Source organism: Falco cherrug, chromosome 13 (genome assembly GCF_023634085.1).
Source record: "Falco cherrug isolate bFalChe1 chromosome 13, bFalChe1.pri, whole genome shotgun sequence".
Taxonomy (NCBI): Eukaryota; Metazoa; Chordata; class Aves; order Falconiformes; family Falconidae; genus Falco; species Falco cherrug.
In genome coordinates, this window is record NC_073709.1 from 2,263,443 (window position 1) to 2,278,453 (window position 15,011).

Genomic DNA, 15,011 nt, shown 5'->3' on the forward strand with positions numbered 1-15,011 from the left:
TAAAGTCCCAGCAAGTACTGTCCCACACAGCCTCCTCCCTGGACACCACATCTGGACTCCTCTTCAGCGCCTTCTTTTTTTTTCAGAAGACCAAGACCCAGGCCCTCCCCCTGGAGCCCTTGGTGCAGTGCTCCTAGTCTCAGGGATACTGCCAAAAAAAAACAGCTTAAACATCTTCAGTCCACATCAAACTTCACCTTTTAATCCAGTCTCAGGTCACCTCCAGTTACTGTGTGCTTCTATTCATCAGCCCTTGTTGCTGAATGCAACACCCCATCCTGCTCCCTTTCCTTCCTCGTCTTCCTTTTCCCCCAACACTCAGAAAGCCCCTAGTTTCCAGAGTTTTCTCAGCCTGTTCCTAAAGAAAAGCTTGGCGTCTAGAGGTTGCACCCATTTTATTTTTAAATCTGAGTGTTAAGCTGAAATCCAGCCATGCTATGGTACGGACACATTGACCGCACATATTTAATGTCTTACAGATGCTCCTTTGATGTAGCTGGCTCCATTGCCAAAGCAATGGGGGGCTCAACACCCTCCAAAATCCCCAGGTTCAGTGGGCTCATCCTATGGCCAACTCCATATAACCGCAGCTCCATTGCTATCAGTTTCCAAGCTGACAAAATCAGGCCTAAGTCTCACTTGAATAGGCACTTTTCCGACTGCCGTGGAGACTTGACCTTCCATCTTGACAAATGCAAGAGAAGATAACATAAACTTTGCTGGGAGACAAGACAAAGGGAGATGGAACTGTGCCCTAGGGGTTTCAAGTAGCTAAATGCAAACTCCCGAGTCAGGATGCCCTTGGCAGTAAATAACACATGGACAGGCTGTTCAGAGCTTGAGGAGTCTGACAGTCCAGCATCTGCAGAGGCAACACACCTTCATCCCTTTAGGGTCAGCCAAAAGTCCACTCACAAGCTGCAAATTACACGCATTTACCACTTCCATTTTCAAAGGATTTCCCTTTGATGCTGTGAGTAATGCAGCTCTACTGCAGACCAGCCACTAAGATTTACTCACCGTGTAACCTTACTCTTCTAAGAGCATGTCTACAGGACATAATGATTAAAGCGGCGAGGCTACAAACATCCTGCCCACACCAGGGCATGCCCACTGCTCCACTGATTCTTCCCATAAAGCCACACCAGTGGAAAGAAATTAGGATGAGGTTACCAGTGGCTCTCTGCATCGGTTCGACCTGACTTGTGGTGATATTAAAGGTAAAACTTAGAGCAGAACAAGGCTTTTGAAAATCCCTGATGCTTTCTAAAATCCCATGCTTAAAGACTGGTCTAGAGAAGGGCAGGAGAACAAGGCTGGAAAAAGCAAACACCTCTTCTTCCCCCCCCCCCTTTTTTTTTTCTCCAAAAATGCATGACTTCAACTCAGCTGCCTGGTTGCCAGATGTAAAAAACAGTGTGCCTCAGAACAGGTGGGAAAGCACAGCCTGTGACAATAAAGTGCAGCTCCCACCGCAGCGCAGCATATGATCACTGAGTCTGCAGAAGAAGTGTATTTTTGCAGAAATCGCACGAAGAAGTTGCACTGGCTTCCAAGTAACAACAGTAACAAGATGCATCCCTCAGGCTCTATGCTCCATAACCCCATTTGGCTTCCATTTGAAAAAACCAAACTCCAAAGTTTTAAGTGACAGGTTTCATGAGACCTGGCTCTTTTCTTCAAGTCTTATCTTAGGGAAGAATCTATGAATTTTCATTTTTGCTATGCTTCCTTGTGGACAGGAAAGCGAGAAAGGGTAATTTAAACTGTTCCAAAGGCACAGTAACGGGAGGCGGGGGGGAAGCGGAGAAAGAAAAAAAGAGTATTTTTCTAGCTACCATAGGGTTGCCATCAGTTTAAAGAAAGAACAGAAACAAAACAGAGAAAAATGCCCTGGGGCAGACTAACACTTAGAAGCAGGGTCAGCTCCAGAGGTGAAGGGAGTTTTCTTGTTGCAGGGATGGCTGCTGATCTCCCGAATGACCCTTTCCCATCCAGGGACAGATCATTTTTTTCACAGTCTCATTCCCAGGAGGCTAGAGACACAAGTACCTGCCACATGAATATATGACAGCTCCAGCTGAGCCCTTCCTTTTGAGAATCTGACCAAAAATGGACAGCGTGACAAGCCAGCCTTCCCAACATTAAGGGCCATTCAAGATCAGCAGCAGGAGGGAAGTACAAAAAAGAGCTTAGAAAAAACCAACCAACCATGCCCACCTTCCCATGAGCTCTGCTATTCTGACCACGGCCACCACCTAGGGGCTCTCCGTTCAGCTACAGCTTGTTAAGACCCTCACCAAGTCATTTTAGTGTGCTAATCTGAAGGGGGGGAAAAAAATTTTAAAAAAAGTCCTTTATTTATCCTAAGCTAGTTTTCTGCTGTGTTAGCTGCTGGAGACTCAGCTAAGGGCCTGCAAAATGCAGGAGCCCATGCACAAGGAGGCAACGTGGGCAGGAGCAGCCACAAGCAGCACCGAGAGCAGGACAGAGCATTTGCAGTTAGATCAGCCCAGGCAGCCACAGAGCCACAAGCCTACCTTCCCTTAACAGGCACTAAAGAAATGATGATCATGGAGTTTTTCTGCTATTCACCGCCTCGCATTCTGTCTGGGTTTGAACAGCTGGGGAGGCAAGCAACCTTCTGCCTTCATGCCCTGCAGAGGTGGGAGCTCCCAAGGAGCCCGCACCCACATCCTGAGGACCAAGACCCCATGAATTTAGGGGCGTGCTGGAGTTTACCTCGGGCACCCAGCTTTGGCAAGCTGACCAGCCTGGCACGCGTCCCCACACTTTCATAATGTTTTAATTAAGTGGACCCCAAACACTGGCAGGTATGGAGATTTGAACATTCCCAAGGCAGTTCTTCAGGGAGATCCCGCAGCAAGCCCAAATTCACAGCCAGGCGCACAAGCCCTGCTCCACCAGTACCGTAAGCAGGTGCTGAAAGTTGAGCACATCTTTAAGCATGTTCCCCCTTGCTCCTTCCAAGCAGAGCCGCATGCCTCATCCCTGCTGCTCCCCGCGCTGCAAGCTGCTTGATAGAAGACCTCAGCCTCTGTCAGCTGTTGGTGCAGGACCTTGAATGAGTACTAAATAAATGAACAAGTCATTTCCTGCAAGGCCAAACAAGCTCCCTGCCAAAGAGGTCGCATACCACGCTCTGGCCTGATGCCTCTCCCTAGTTTATGAGGGTAAATTCCCATATCCAGGGGTCCAACGATTACAGCATTACATCTGGGCTAGGATTACTCTCAGTGAAGCTAGGATTACGCTTCACTGAAGAGGTGAGGAAAACAACTGCTTTTGTGCTTTCAGTGCACGACCTCTAAAATTCGGTTTGGGTTTCTTGGTTTGCACAAACAAAAACATTCCAATGAAATTGGGGATCTGTCACTTAATTCCCAGCTAGAGGACCAGGATCTGTCACACCAAAGTTCTTCCATGCTAATTTGGCGGTAAGGAGATCTGTGAGGAAAAGCCCTTTGCGGTAGGCAGGGACAGTGACAAGACAAAGCAGTCGGGAGGAAACAGCCTGCGTGGTTCATTCCAGTCCCGTGAGCTCCTCCAGCTAGCACAGGGCTGGGAGGCAGACATGCTGGGATCTTTGCTCCCCATTGCCCATCACGCCACCCAGGATGGCTTAGAGACTTTCTGTAAGCGTGTTACTGTGACATGGATGCTCGCAGCCTTCTGCAGCCCGCAAGAAGGACCAGGAAGCCCTCAGTCCTGGAAAAATCAGGCTGAGCTTTGGACTTGGAGTAAGTCTCAGAACAAGTCAAAATGCACTTGGCAGGCCCTGCTCCACCATTCTGAATACTGCACTCCCGTCAAGTTAAAACAAGACTTAAAAGCAACCCAAATCTTCCATGCTTGAATCATGCAGGCAACTCCATTTGCTTGGACGTGCCCATCCCCATGAGTAAGGGCTGCAGAATTAGACCCAGCTTTCCCTTACCACCCTGCCAAAAACGCAGGCACACAGAAAGAAGAAAAGAAAAATCCCACTGACTGATGCCCCTGCTATTTTTGCTGTCCCCGAGAGTAAACTGGTCAAAGGCCTGACTCAGAAGCCTCCCTTGAAAAACCTGAATAATCACAATTTGGAAGATGGTCTCATATAACGAAGTTTCTCATAGAGGGAGGAGTGGAGGCAAGACAGAATTTGAGTCAGACTGATGGGGGGGCAGGGTGGGAGAAAAAGAAAGAAAGTAAGAAAACTTCATGCTTTGGCTTTTCCTGTGAGGATGGCAGAGTCAGGCAGAGCTTTGGAGCGACTCATGCTGTTCGAGTTACGGAGGCGTTCCTATAACTTTCCTTCACCTCCAGTCCCCTCAGCAGCAGACCAAAAAGCATATGGCAATCCAGTGCCTGGCAGGTGTATTTTGGGTCTGCAGGGCTGTGTTTGACCTCAGTTACACCTCTTATTTACCCGTGTGACTTCCTTGCATGTCAGAGCATAACCATGGATCTATGCTGCCTGGAAGAGGGGAGGAGGCACCCCAGCCGCACCTTCACCACCCAGATCAACTCCCCGAACTTGGATTTCTTGTTAATTTGCAGTGTATCTATTTTTGAAAGACTGAGCCTTGTGGAATACAAAGACCTTTGGAAGGACATTCATATAAACATCGTAACGTTGTAACACTTTGTCATTACACATTGTTTAGCGTCAGATCTCAAAGCCACTTGAAAAGGAGACCTCCTATTAGAGACCCAGCCAAGTGAGACACGGAGAGATTAAATCATCCAGAAAAGCAGGGGGAGCCACCGGAACAGAAAACCAGACCTCACGCCCTATCCTCTAGAGCTGCCCACTACAGAGGGTTCATCAATTAAAACACTGTGGTTACCTGCCGCTTCAGGAAGAGCTCCAGTCTTCCTTGCAGTGGATGCAAGCACATGCGCTTTCTGAAGGCTTTGGCACCTCACACCCCTCTGCAAACAGAGGTCACCCGTGACTTGACAGGCCATGCTCCTCTGGATCCAGGCCGTAGCAGAGACTGGCTGAGGGAAAGGGGACTGACTAAGAACAGGAGCATTAAAAGCAAGAACACATAATCTAAAACGGTGATCCAAGCCAATGGCTGCTGGGCTGGATCGCACCTCGATGCAATGGCTCCACAGGAGCAGTGATCACTCCAGCATCTCCACTGCACCCCAACAAAACCTACGCCCAGCTTTGTGCTGCCGTCAGCCCCTCTGGCATCAAGGACGCGAGCGAGCTGCACATCAGCGGCATACACTGTGTATACTCCACATACCACACCACTCTGCTAGCGAAAACTACCCTGGGAGCACAGGGTAAGGCTGCCGCCTCCTGCCAGGGGAGCGGGGTGGGAGATGCCTTTTGCTATAAAAGCACTGCAGTTGAGTCAAAAGTTTGTATTTGATCTTAAACCGCACATGTTTACATGGGAAGAAATATTTAAATCGCCAAATCAAGATGCATCATTCCACCTCCTATCTAATCACGACACAGACTTCAGCGAGCAGCAGGCTGCTGGCTGTCAGTGAGGCTCCCCAGAGAGCCCCGTCGCTTAGGTCCCACAAAGAGGAAGCAGATGTAGTGGGCACTGTGGAAAATTTCCACCTGTAAAACAAATCTCCTCATTGCGGCTCTTGGCTCTGCGTGGCCGCAGGCGCACAGGGTGCCATGCCTATCATGCCAAATGCTACTTCTTGTCTCTCAGATTAATTCTGAGCTAACTCTGATCATAAGATGAGATACTCTCTCAAACTGAAGCAATACAGCAAGAGCCCTGACAAATGTTAGCGGTGCCTGGCTGGGGAACGCTTTGGGCAATTCAAGCAAAGCACAGATGAATTCACCTGCAGCACAGACCTCTACAGCCTACACTGCCTTTACTCAGTGAATGGAGCTCCCTTCCGCATCACTGGGAAAACCACCTTCAAGGAGAGTAAAACACAGGATGGGAATCCACACTACCCTGCAGAGAGAAGGGTGGCACCCTATGTCCCATTTAAAATGGGTCTGAAATTTGCCTTTGCCACGTAATCTACAATTTAGCATGTGGCGAAGGTGAGCAGCCAGCCCGCTCCATCGGGGTACGGGCCAGAGGGGGTTTGGTTTCCCACCGACAGAAAGCGGGAAGAGGGTAGTGGTCTGGCCCCACCAGCTTGAGAAGCAAGGCATGCCAAAGGAAGAACCTTCTCACCAGTAGGCTTTGAAGTTTATGTAAAAGAAGGACTGGTATTAGTGTCACACATCTGCAGATACTGTGTGGGTAGACTTAAATATACTTAAGTACATGCATATACCCCTGTTTACTTACAACGATGTTCATGTCTGTCTTCTCTGGCCTTAGTTCTCAGAAGAAATCACCCCGCTCATGGAAAAAAGTGTAACTTTTAGAACACACGTACAAAAAGAAGAAAGAGTGATTAATTTAAGGGCACTGAAGTCCCAAATCTTAAAAACGCCTCCAAGCATTGTTATACCCCATAAGAAAAACTGTGTTCAAGTCTTCACTGGTGTTTGTGCTCTTTCCTAAAGATCAGAGCATTCCTCACACCATGCTGGACACTGCAAAACCCTTAAGACACGTCTGTTTGTTTAAAAAGCAAATTCGAGTCACGGAGGGGTACACTCTCCTTCACTTAAAGGAAAATAAACCTTGCGTAAATTCTGCTTACACTCACATATTTGCAATGCAAAATACAAATCGCTCGCTATCACCCTCCCCATACAGCCGGCCGAGCCGAAGCAGGAGGCGGCCGCTCAACGCCCGACCGCGACCGGCGCCCTCCCCAGCCCCTCTCCCGCAGCGACACGCGCCAGCCCGGCGCTGCCCCGCGGCCACCGGGGACACGCGGGCGGCTGCACCGCGGCAGCGCGCCCCGTCCCCGCCGGGACCCCGGCGCCGACAGCCGGGGGGACCCGTTCCGCCGGCGCTGCTCGGCGGCGGCCGCACGCATGCGGCGGCCCCGGCCCCAGCGCGGACCCCCGCAAAGTTTCTCGCCTCGCCTCTCCCGGCGGCTGCCGCCACCCCCGCCAGCGCGCACCGCACCGGCCCGGGGCGGGGCGGGGAAGGGGGGCTCCCGTCGTGGAGGACCCCCGGCTGGTCCCGGCCCCCGCGCGGCCCCTCCCCCTGCCTTCCCCCGGCGCCCGGGTAAGGCTCACCTCCGCGGCAGGTGACCCCCCCTCCCGCCGCCGCGGCCCCGCGCCCGGCCCATCGCCCCCCAGAGCGGCCCCCGGCGCAGACTCACCGCCGCGACCGGCCGCGCAGCCGGCCAGGAGCAGGGCCAGGGCGGCGAGGGCGCCCAGCTGCCCCCGCAGCAGGTCCCCCCGCCGCCGCCGCCGCCGCTCCGCCGCCGAGGCGCCCATCGCGGCCGCTCCGCTCCGCTCCTCCGCGCCGCGCTGAGCCGAGCCCAGCCGGGGCTCCGCAGCACCGCCCCTGCCCGCCCCCCGCCGCCTGCGCGCCGGCCGGCCGGCCCACCGCCCCTGCGCGGCGCGGGCAGCGGGCGCGGCCAGCCGGGGGGGCGGGGAGGGATGGAGGCACGGGCGGGCAGACGGGGCCGGCGGGAGTCCGAGCTCCCCGGCCAGCCCCCTCCCCGCCGACGCTTCCTGGGCGGGGAGGGGGCGGGGAGCTGCAGCCGCCCGGCCCCGGCTGCCTCCGCCGCGCCCCGAGACCCCCGGGCCCGCGGGCGGGGAGCGCGTCAGCTGCGCGCCCGGCGCTGGAGCGGCACCTTCCCCCGGGGCGCCGCTGCGCGCGGCGCTGGGGGCCGGGGGGCCGCGGCCTCTCCCGCTGCTGCAGTCGGCCCCCGCCCGCCACGCACCGCCACAGGTGCCGGACCTGCCGCCGCCCCGCCTCGCTGTTTTCCCAGGGCACACGGGGACTTTGGGCATCACCGGTGCCGGGGCCTCCGCCCGCGCTCGCCACGCCTGAAGCCGAAGAAGCCCCCGAGCGAGACCGTGCCCCCGCCTCTGCCGGCCCCCGGCCCGCACCCGCCTGCCATCCCTCTGCGCTCCGTGCGGTCTCACTCGGGGGGTCTCGCCGTGGGTCTGGGGGGCTGTTCCCCTTCCCCACGCTCCGCTCTGAACTTTGCCAGGTGCCCGCCCGCCCATCAGGCGGGTGCCGTGCCGGGGCCGGCGGGGCAGAGCTCCGGCGGGCGCCTCTGGGTGCATGCCCGGGCGGCCCCCGCGCCCCCACGCCGCGCCACCGGCCGTGCCACCGGGCGGCCCGCGCACAGCACAGCGGCAGCACCAGCCCACCACTTGGGCTCCCGGGTGTAAACACCTGGGCTGACCTGGGCCCCTCATCCCGACGCCCCGGTTTGGAGCCGTAACTGTCCCTGCAGCGCTGGCGCAAGGGCTGCCCGGCCGCACTGGGACGGGGGCCCTGAGCGCACGCAGGGCCACGCTGCCCTGCGGGGCCTGCGGGCGGGCAGACCACGCCATCCCCGCTCTGGGTGAAGGGCACCGGGGTCGGGTGCCATACCCACCCAAGTGGAATGAGCCTCTGGCAGAGCGCGGGTTTGAACCCTCAGTCCCTAAAACCTGAGCTGCTGTTGAGGACCTTTCCTGGGCCCCCAGTGCCAGCACCCTGACAGCAGCGTTAGCAAGCAAGCTGGCAACAAAGAGGCGCTGGCTGAGATCAACGAGAGGAGGGAGTGCGAGAGCATAGGCAGCGCTGTCTTTGGTGCGAACACATTGAATTAAATCAAATGAGATTGATGCAACGACAGAACAGAAACTCTCCAAAAATATTTCAGACATTCCATTGTTTCAAGTGAAAATACTTCTGACAAAAACCCAAGCTGCAGGCAGCTGCATGAAGAGCACTTTCTGCTCCTCACCCGTCCCAGCTCAGCTGCTCCACAAGTGACAGCAGTGCTCACAACATGCATACAGGAGCTCTGCTCCCTCTGCACCGACCTGGAGCTGGCCCTCGCCATTGGGAGGCTCCTGTATGCCGTCCATGACCGAAGCCCTTGCAAGCTGGTGGAAGAGGCACCAGGTATTTGGCAGGCATCCATCCAGCATCCTCATTTCAATACATACCCACGTGTCACCTTGCCCACAACAGCAAAACACTTTCTGACTGGAGGGCCACATTCAGATTAGACAAGCAAGAAAGCAGAAGGAATACATCTGTCCATATAGTCTAAATTTTACCCAAGTTGCCGTGGCTAGCTGCAGACAGACACAGGTGTAAAAGAAAACATTGCTCTCAGTACTTTGTATTAGTTATTAACCATCCTCATTAGAGAGGGTTTCATTCCAGGGCTGGCATCTTATTATGCACTCAGTTTCTAGCCTCTCCTCCAAGGGTTTCTTGCAATTCCGAACTTAATCAGGATGTCAGTTTTCAATGCTGCTTTTGAAGACAACATCAGAAATGATGGTGTCCCTGTTGGCCCCAGGTAGGCAGAGTCAGTTCCCACCCAGACAGTAAACAGAGTAAGTTAACAACCATCCTAGGATGTAACTATGGAAGAAGTGTTTTGGTTTGGGTTGGGTTTTTTCCCAGTAGGATACACTCCCTTCCCCCCGGCAGGGCAGGTTTTATCCCATGGTAAACAACTCTGAAACCTGCAGTGCTGTCAAACACTACAATAAGTCACTAGAATTTATGAAAGAGAGTATGGCTGTCTCATTGCTCACTCTTGATCAATATTGTGTGGAAGCAATCGACCAGCTTTGGGGTGAAAGGAGTTTGGGGGTGAATGTCCCCTTTGCTGGCATGAGAGCACTATGTCAGTACTCCCAAAGTATTACCTTTTAAATCTAAATGTCCTTTTCAAGTCTATAACTGCTCAAAAATGTGACCCTGAGAGTCTCTGCAAAATCATTATTGACCCCTCCATCATAAGCCTCCCTTCCGTCCCATTGCAGAGCTATTCGTAAATACCAAGGTGTAAGAGAATTCTGTGTCAAGAATTGAGACTGGAAATATCTGGGAAGCCTGTGTAGCTAAGGAACAAATTTCCCACTCAGAATCACAAAGTAATTTAGCAAATTCCTTACCAGCATAGTAAGTACTGGCTTGTGAAACATTTCCATTTCTGGGGAGCATGAGATGGGAGAATTACCTCTTCTCTCCCACTGATAAAGCAGTGTGTGGGCGGAGCAGGCTCTGAACTGATCTGTCTGCAGGAGGAGAGAGAAGGCGGGGAATTGCCATGGATGTTACTCTTCTGAGAGAAAAGCTCTTATATTTATCTTCTATAGAAGCCTCCTGCAAGACAAAAAGAACTGCTAAAGAAAGATGAGACTAACGTGCTGCTGAATATATAATTTGCTTTATATCACCTCTCCCACTTTCCTCCTTTCACTCTTGTTCTTCTTCCAAGCATTTCAGTACTCTTCAGGGAGCATCTTTTGATCACCTAATATTTGAACTGGGCAGGAACTTAACAGTGTGTCACATTTAGGCCATCAGATCATAGCTATGTACCACACAATTACACCTCTTTTAAAAAAAAAATGCTGAATCTGGTGATCTCAGCACTTTTTGAATGCCAGTCAGCAAAGACACCTGTTAGAGGCACTGGGACCATCGGAGATGAGTTGCAGGCAGCAGAACCACCACATGTTCTTTGGGGTTTCTTCTGTAATCCAAGCAAGGAAATCCTATTTAGCTGGCTTCAGCATCAGCCGGGCTAAGGAAGGGAGATAGCAGATGCACAAACAACTCCTTGTGTGTAATTACAGCCTTTGAGGGACAGGAAACTGCTGCTTCTTTCAGCAGTTGCTCACAGGTTCCAGGTGGTGTCTTCGTCCCTGTGCAGTGGGATCCTTCCTGAAATAGCAAATGAAGGACAGGCTGCATAAAACTCTTATTGGACCTATAAGGCCAGGAACCGGTCTTAATACAGACCAAACTTAACAAGACTGACTTCTAAGTCTTAGTGAGTGCAATGGTCTTCGAGTGTGCATTAAACTTCACCTTAGGGCTCAAAAAGAACAGAGGTGCAAAGGGAAGTCTTCCTTTCCCAGATGCATCCTGCAATGCTTCAGCCCTGCATGTGGATTCACTGCAAGTCACTGCTTGCATCTGTTTGCTGCCATGTGGACCATTCCGAGAGGGCCGTGGAAAGGCTTTGCTGCAGACTCTGGAGGAGGACCCATTAGCTTTGCTAGGGCCCTAGGAAGGTTCCCAAAGAGCCAGCTCTCAGAGGGGCAGAGAGATGCGCTTTTGTTCTTTCCAGAGCTTCATCACAGCATAAAACCACATAAAGCATCAGGAGAAAACTGTGTAAATCACAGGATACAGATGTGCAGAGATGACAGCCAGATGTGCCTTAGCAGAGCTAAGGAGCAGTCATGACTGTTTCAAGGAGAGCAAACAGCCTTGAGTACTTGGCATTTTCCCCTGCAAACCATGCCAAGTTCTGCTCTTCAGACCAAATAGAGATTTTCTTCTGTTTGGACTGGCAGGTTATGCTCACAAAGAGCTTTAAACTCTAGAGGAATATGTTTAGGATTAATGCAGAGCAGTACCTTTAGGTAGACGTTAAGCCAGCCAGAATCCAGGCTGGCAGGTAGAGTGATTTCTGACGGTTGGGCAGCATCCTGAGTCAGTTTAGAGGGTGAAGGACCCCAGCACTTGACAGCTGCCCTGGAGCCTTGACCAGATGCCTGCAGGGCTGGGGACGCCAGGAGATTGTGGCTGGGCAGTACTTCCCATGCAGAGACCGACCAGCTCAGGGCATCTGTATGGCAGAATCACCGAGTTCTGCTGCTGTGGCATGTCACACACCAGACCGCTGCTGCAGATCCACCTAAGGCAGTCCGGGCAGACTGGAGAGAAATAACAGCATGTTTCCTTGCTTTGGGCTTTAGCCTGAGGCCTTACTCTTTCAGCACAGCTCCTGTGTCATCCCTCCAAGTCTCTGTCTACGCAGAAGGCATCACCCTTTCAGCTCATGTGTTAGCTGGGTGTGCACACATTTTAAGCAGGTTATTGGCAGGGCTGTGGTGGCTGAGCACAGTTGCTTCTCTCCTGTGAGGTAAGAGGGGCAGGCTTAAACCAGCTGTTCAACCTACAAGCCTTACACACATATCCTCTTTGCAAACCGCAAAGAAGATGCAGTTAAACACACTGCTGATTACCACTGATGGTTACTCCCTCCTTCCTGCCTGGGATCCCTTGGTGAGCAGAAAGCTTGTGTGAGCAAGCCTCCTCTGCTCCCATGCAAAGTTAGCCATCCTAATGCCATTTGCTGGCGACACTGGTTTCAGTAACTCTGACCAACTTGGCACCAAAGGTGGTCTGGGAGTATACGTACGCTCCTCCCTTGCCACGCTGCAGGGGTGTCACTGCTAGCTGATGGCCAGCAGCTGAAGGGTGTGATGTCTCCAGTCAACTCATGGGCAGTGCCACACAAACCAATGACAAACTATTTCATCTCAGTGATGCATTTGTTCTCCAGGTTCAAAGTGGTTCAAAAGGCTGCCCATCTGTTGTGATTACCATGTAAAAACAGTCTACAGTAGTTAAGACTATGCCTGTTCCCCATTGATTTAAAAGCATTTAAATAAGTTTTCATCTGCTTAGATAAAACAACTTAAGGACATACCCGTGGATAAAGCTGGGTGTCTTTGTTATGAAGTCTGGCAGCTTCCCCCTAGCTCAAAAGCTGAGGCAAAACTGTCTGCGCTGGCATGGGGGAGTTCAGGGTTTTAGGGAGGCATCAGTATGAACCAAAGTCTTCCTGCAACAAGAGGAATGTCCATCTCCCTCACAGGGCTAACCAAACCGCTCTCTCATACTCCCCAAGCAAACAGAAGCGATACTTCTGGCAGACCCATCGGCTTCCCTAGGTCAGGGAAGGACTTTGTCGAACATGCCTGCACCCTGCGAGCCCAGTGCAGAGGGTGGCTAAGCAGGTAGTGAGCTGCAGAGGCAGGCAGGACCCGCAGAGGCGAAAGGTGCAGAAGTGAGGGAGCACTGAAAAGAGCTGGAATACACCAACAGAAATAATTGCAGGATGAAAATGTCTGCTGTGCACAGGGAGCTCGCCACAGGGTCTGCAGCAGCCTAGGAGACCCTGAGCCCTGCCAGAAGCAAAGCAGGAATGTTGGCGTCAGGGTGTCACAGAGCCATCTTTGCTCAGCCAAGGACAGAGGCCACATCTTGAGGACAAGGACGTTTGCTGCCTCTGGTTTTTGGGCCACTGAATAGTGGGAAACGGCCACAGAAAAAGCAAAGAGAACCGTCTCCAAACAGCAGCATAAAAATGGGACACGACGTCCATTCTCAGAACATGCCTGCACACGTGTCCATGGCATCTGTGTTGTTTCTCCCTCCTGTCGGTAACGGGGGGTGCCTGTTGTACGGAAGGGAGTGGAGGGGATGCGCTCTCAGTCTTTCAGCTGTTTAGAAAAATAAACAAGACTGTGACAGAACCGATTTCTGGCTTGCCTTCTCCCAGAAGGGTTTGGGGTTTTTTGGTGGTTAAAGGAGGGCAGTATCATCTGGCTTTCTTACTCCATTTCTCTTCTGTACTCTCTCTCAGACAGATTTTTCTAAAGCTTTCCATGCCCCCTCTTTCTCGACTGAAGATTCGTGATTAAATACATACGTGGAGAAACAGACAAAAGAAATAATATACACTGCATTTGTATGGGTATATATATTTGTCCCTTTTTGAGGCTTGGAGATATTTCCTTCTCTAGCCCCCACCCCTGTTTTTAGGGGCTGTTTTCCCTTACTGAGCCCAGCCAAGGTGGGAGCTGGACAGGCAGGAGTGGGCAGGAAAGCCCTCCTCTGCCAGAGCGCCGCCGGCCTCTCCCACGCCATCGGTCCGGGACAGGCGTGGGGCGGCCTCTGCCCATGTGGCCCCCCGCATGGGCTGCCCCCCCTGCCCGGGCAGCAGCCGGGCTGGCAGCAGGTGCCAGGTCTCACAAGGAAGGCAGTGCTTGCCTGGGCTGGCACCCAGAGGGAAGCCTGCCAGGAGCCCTGCGAGCATTTCCACTTCAGCGAGAGCAGCCTCTCCCCTTAGTGCACTGAGCCATTGCCCTGGCGCAGCTCTGCGATCTGTTGCTGCCTCCAGCTTTACTCATCTCCTGCCCAGCCGAGACCCTCCTCTGCCTCCCACAGACGTGGCACTCTCCCTCCCGGAGGCGACTGCAGAGGCTTGTCCCTGTGGTTAATCCTCCGCTACTGGCCTATCTGTGGGAATATCTAGTATTTCGGTGGCAAGGAGAAGTAATTACTAATTAAGTCTGCAAAGCATAAAAGCCAACTAGGGTTCTTTCAGGGTGAAAGAGGCAAAAGAAATGCTGGTATTAATAGAAAAATATTTGTTACTTCATGGGCTTCCTGTGGTATGAGGTTATGTCTTGCATAGCTCATGGCTGAACACCTTGGGATGACTCTCGGCCTGCCTTTTTTTATTTCAGCAGCCAGCTTGATCACTCTCAAATCAATGATCTGTTTTACAAATAGAGCAATTCTGCATCTCCTTATCGGATGTCCTCCAGCTCACTGCTCCACTTCTGCATGTACAGGCAGGCACGGAGCGGGCTGGTGGTACATCTGTCTGCACCGTGCCCTGGTGAAAGGCTACAGCACAACAACCTGTCTATAGAAAAGCACATGGGGAGCTGCTTTTCTACCTGCCCAACAACACTAGAAAACAGCAACATTTAACAAAATTAAAGGGCAGAAAATTCAAAACAAATGCAAATGAAATCCTATTACACACAGTGAAATTACCCTGGAGGACCCTTTGCCACAGGAAGTTGTTTCTGAGGACAAAAAAATCTCTGAAGTGCAAAAGAAGGCTGGGTAACTGTAACTATTGAGAACAGCAGTGTCAGAATTAATCTTAACATTAGCCTAATCAGAGTTCACAGCTGGTAAAAGGCCTAGGAAAAAAAAAAAGAGAGAGATCAAGAAATCTAATGTAAAGCTCAGACCACCACCGATCCACCTGCACCTTCACTGCTGAAAAATCCTGTGGTGGCCTGCCTCTGAGGGATGCTGTCCACTAAAAAGCATCACATGTTGGAGGCACTGGCGAGATGCCAAACTCTGCCC

General features: G+C 52.4%; 1 protein-coding gene across 12 annotated transcripts in view; it reads right to left on the reverse strand.

Moving 5' to 3' along the window:
• The window catches only part of LOC102054298 (sodium/potassium/calcium exchanger 3), a 280,251-nt gene extending 272,719 nt beyond the window's left edge, over positions 1 to 7,532 (reverse strand). For 7 of the 12 annotated variants that reach the window (XR_008735018.1, XR_008735023.1, XR_008735021.1 and 4 more), the window contains exon 1: positions 7,231 to 7,409. Coding sequence is in view for 6 of the 12 variants with exons in the window: in XM_055726121.1 (XP_055582096.1) it covers positions 7,231 to 7,348 (118 nt within the window). In the remaining 6 variants the exon portion in view is untranslated. Of the gene's footprint in view, positions 1 to 7,230 lie in introns of all 12 variants that reach the window. The other 5 variants (XM_055726123.1, XM_055726120.1, XM_055726119.1 and 2 more) reach the window with 3 other exon arrangements.
• Between the last annotated feature and the right edge of the window lie 7,479 nt (positions 7,533 to 15,011).